This window comes from Buceros rhinoceros, unplaced genomic scaffold (assembly GCF_000710305.1).
Source record: "Buceros rhinoceros silvestris isolate BGI_N320 unplaced genomic scaffold, ASM71030v1 scaffold14141, whole genome shotgun sequence".
NCBI lineage: Eukaryota > Metazoa > Chordata > Aves > Bucerotiformes > Bucerotidae > Buceros > Buceros rhinoceros.
In genome coordinates this window covers 5619-9598 of record NW_010394920.1, presented here as the reverse complement: position 1 = coordinate 9598, position 3980 = coordinate 5619, and the positions used below count along the sequence as shown (strand labels likewise).

At 39.8% G+C, this 3980-nt stretch overlaps 1 protein-coding gene across 1 annotated transcript in view; it reads left to right on the top strand.

The window, feature by feature from the left end:
• Nucleotides 1–3980, top strand: part of ZCCHC8 (zinc finger, CCHC domain containing 8) — a 12564-nt gene that overhangs the window by 3985 nt on the left and 4599 nt on the right. Inside the window, exons 6-9 of the mRNA XM_010145381.1 lie at nt 483–548; nt 2420–2480; nt 2923–3065; nt 3849–3980. Of these exons, the coding sequence (XP_010143683.1) occupies nt 483–548; nt 2420–2480; nt 2923–3065; nt 3849–3980 (402 nt within the window). The remainder of the gene's footprint in view (nt 1–482; nt 549–2419; nt 2481–2922; nt 3066–3848) is intronic.

Here is a 3980-nt window from a genome sequence, read left to right as displayed (position 1 = left end):
TGCTGAACCTCAGAGTCTTTCGCTTGTGGCCCTCTTGTCTTCTCAGACGTTTTTAGAAAAATGGGCAGAGCAGCTGACGCAGTGCAGGCCAAAAGCAAACACAAGTAGTGTCTCTGCTTCCTTGAGAAGTGAGTTACGGTTTTGAAACACTACCAAAATAAGTTAAGATTGCTGCGAAGCTTATCAGAATAGTTAGCTTGAAACTTCTGCCTATAAACAGGAGGGTTGTAGTTTTAGCCAAGTGCTGATAAAGAACAAAATTGGTTGTTGGACAGAAATTGGGTAGGAAGAATCTTAGCAAATAGTTTATAGTAGATGTAGTTTTATTGTTTATACCATGGACTTTGTATCAAGGACTCATCTGTAACGTCATCTGCAAGAGTCAGTATTCTATTCAAAGCACTGTTAGGTTTTCACTGACTTTTTTAAACAAGACTGAAATTTTGCTTCATCCAGTAGCAGTTCCTTATTGAAATCTAAAGATATCAGCAAGTTTTCAGCCAGATTCTCTCCCTAGATGGACAAGAAATACAAGTAAAACCAAAAAGGTTTGTATTACTCTTAAATATAAAGTTTTGAGCTGAAAAGTTCAGATGTACACTGTGATTATTCCCCAGTATACCGAACCCTTGAACAACCTCCAGCATTGAGTTGAAATTAAGTAAGCCAGTCCTGAGCTTTGCAGTCAGAGGTCTCTCTTGTTTATTGACTTTCTTTAGGAAGGGCCTAAAATCAATGTGTCCAATGAAGTTTATACTTGGTTCTTCTGTTGCTTGCGTTTTAGTGACTGCTTTGTTATCCTTGCACTGGCGTACTACCGTCATTCTTACTGTTGTGGAGAACAGCTCCTGTCTGACTTACTCTATAGACTTCTAGAACAGACTGATCTTACACTCGATCACAGAGCTTTTGTGAGTGGTTAGAAGGAAAATGAATCGAATTTCCGACTGACAGCCTGTGAGGTCTTCGCAGCATCTAAAGCCACTGATTTCTGATGCAGTGAAGACCAGGCAAGCTTGTAGTGGGGATTTTGAAGATAAAGGGGCATGCTGAGTTAAACTGGTTTGATTAGAAATGCTGTGTCAGAATGGAAAGCAGACTTGGGTTGTGCTCATGATATGGGATGGTGTTAAATACTTGGATCACTGCCAAAGGTTTCTGTCTGAATACTGTGTAAAGATGAAGCAGAAAACACACCAGTATATTTTATGAGAGGCTTCAGGAGGCTGCAGTGTGGGGGGGTTACCTGAACACTCATTCTTGGGTCGCCTTTTTTCCTCCACTTCCAGTTCCCATCCTAACTTGGTAAAAACGAATGTTCAGAAATCTTTCTCTAAAATCTGTAAGAGGTTGGGATTTTCCCCCCCTCTAATGTTGAAAATGCTTGTTGCCATGATACGAATTTACAGGGCAAATGAAACTTGAAGCCAGCTGCAGTTCCACTCCTGGTTTTCGGTGCTCAATTTCACGGTGTGGATAACTTGTTCACACTGCGGACTGGAACTTTCCAAATAAGTAGTCGTGCTCTCCTGCTCGGTTTTCCTGGTAGCTGGTTCTCAGTGTTGTAAAAAGGATCAGAGCTCTGATAATACAACCATAAAAAGAGAAATAGATATATTAATGGACTGCAGGCATATTAAATTGAGGGGTTCCTTACCTGTACTCTACAAGTATTGTTTTAATATCTTCATTTTCCTTCCTCTGGACATAGCGTAAGCTTTAGTGTGTAGGCTTTGGTTTTGTTCATTGGCACTATCTAAGCGAATGTTTGTCTAAGCAGAAATTCTTCAGTGAATACTCTTACCTGCAGCATGATACAAAGAAAAGTTTTTCCACCTTTAGGACAGTGAACTATTCGATCAGGTTGCCTGGAGAGGTTATGCAGTCTCCGTACTGTGAGATATTCAAACCCAGCTGCCCTGAGCAGCCACATCTGATCTCATAGCTGACCCAGCTTTGATTAAGGGACTGGATTAGAGATCTGCTGAGCTCCAGCCTGAGGGATTCTGTGACTTTTCCCTCTTAAAGGAAGAGTTCTTGATTATATGGGATGTAAAAGCTCAGTTTCTGTCTGGAAGTAATACTTTTCCACTGTAATTTTAGTTCTCCTTTCTTTCCACATGTTACATATCCTTCCCCACTCCAACCCCTCCCCTCCAGCATTGTGCCTGTGTTTTTCCCATTTTTGTGTCCTTAGGACTGTGAAATAAACGATGTTCTGTCACTCTGTTTGGAAGATTGACATTAAAGAGTCAGTTTAAGAGAAGCAGAAGACAGCATATGAAATCAACAAGCAGTGCTTACATTGCTTTTCTTTCTAAGTTTAAAACTAAAAATCTAACAGTATTTAAAATCATTAAGTGCATTTAACTTTGCAAAATTATTTTCAAGCTTAATTTCTTGTGCATTTTTTAAGCAGGCCAAAACCGCATTGTTTCAATTGTGGTTCTGAAGACCATCAAATGAAAGACTGTCCAAAGGTAAAGCCTACATCAGTATTCAAAACACTGCTGCTCTCCAAGACGTGTTTTGTGTAACGGCCCCATTAAAAGGCAATAATGAGGTGCAGTGGGGCCGGGATGTAAAAGTGGTTATTCAGCTCTGTTGATGAGATGATACTGTTCATACTTACAAATTCTGCCTTACTAAATCGGAATGTAAATTAATTTTGTAGCATAATCACGTGAATGTCTAGTTTACGGAGGGACATTTTTCAGTTCGAAGTCCTTCCTCCTGTTTTAGAGCTCCTCTAGATCCCGTCCAAGTACTCACGGTTTTTTAGATAGAACTGTAGCTCTGTCGTGGCAATGTGATAAACGATTACTCATGCTGAGGGCAGGGGGTACCGGTTTTATGTTGGGTGAAGGAGTGTGTAAACTCTAAATTGTCCATATCTAAACTCCCAATTGTATTATCTTTAAGCCACGAAATGCAGCTCGTATAAGTGAGAAGAGAAAGGAGTTTTTGGAAGCTTGTGGTGAAGCGAGCAATCAGAATTTTCAGCAGCGTTACCATGCAGAAGAAGTAGAAGAGAGGTTTGGAAAATACAAGCCGGGAGTAATTAGGTATCTCGTTTCCTTCCATTAGCTCTTGCACTGCTCTTCCAGAATACCTTTTCTGCCTTGGGAGTGCCAGGTGTTACTTCCCAGAGGTCTATCAAGCCCATCTGCTACTCTTAACTATGGTGTATTATGTTTGAATCTGTTTGCTAAATAAAATTTTGTTTGATAAATTACACAGGTAGGTTTCAAATGAAAACTCCTTACTAGTCTGAGTCTTCCCTGTTCCCATGGCACTTTCCCTAATACAGGGAGATAAATGTTACTCTGGCTACTCAAACTGCACATAGATTGTGTTCCTAATAAACTAGAAGTGCATGCAAAATTCTGAGCTCTAAGTGTCCCTTTTTCTCTATTCAGAATGTTTAAAAAAAATTGTAATATGCCTGTAGCAGTCTGCAAAGAAATCACCGGTAAATTCAGTTTCGTGCTGGGTTCCACCCTTGCTGCACAGTAGCTACAGTTAGACCGTAAATTGGAAAAAACAACTTGAGTAAGCTCAAGTTTTGAAGTGTGAAATTTCACTTTCTCAGTGTGAAATTAATTCTCAGAAAATGTTTAAGCATAAGAGAAATGAAAGTGTTAAAAGTTACCTTGAATATCAGAGCTGGTTTTGTTCTAAAACTATTTCATCTGGGATTGACAGGTAGCACAGTTTGAACTAAAACTGTGTTATTTTAACTCGACAGTTTAAAATTCAACAAAATATTCTTAAATCCTATCTGTCAAAACACAATTATGGATTGTGCTGGAAGACATCTTGTTTTCTGTTTTGTTCTCTTAACTTAGTGGGGAACTCCAAGATGCACTTGGTGTCACAAATAAGAGTCTTCCTCCGTTCATCTATCGGATGCGCCAGCTGGGTTATCCTCCGGGTTGGCTCAAGGAGGCTGAAATGGAGCACTCGGGACTTGCGCTTTA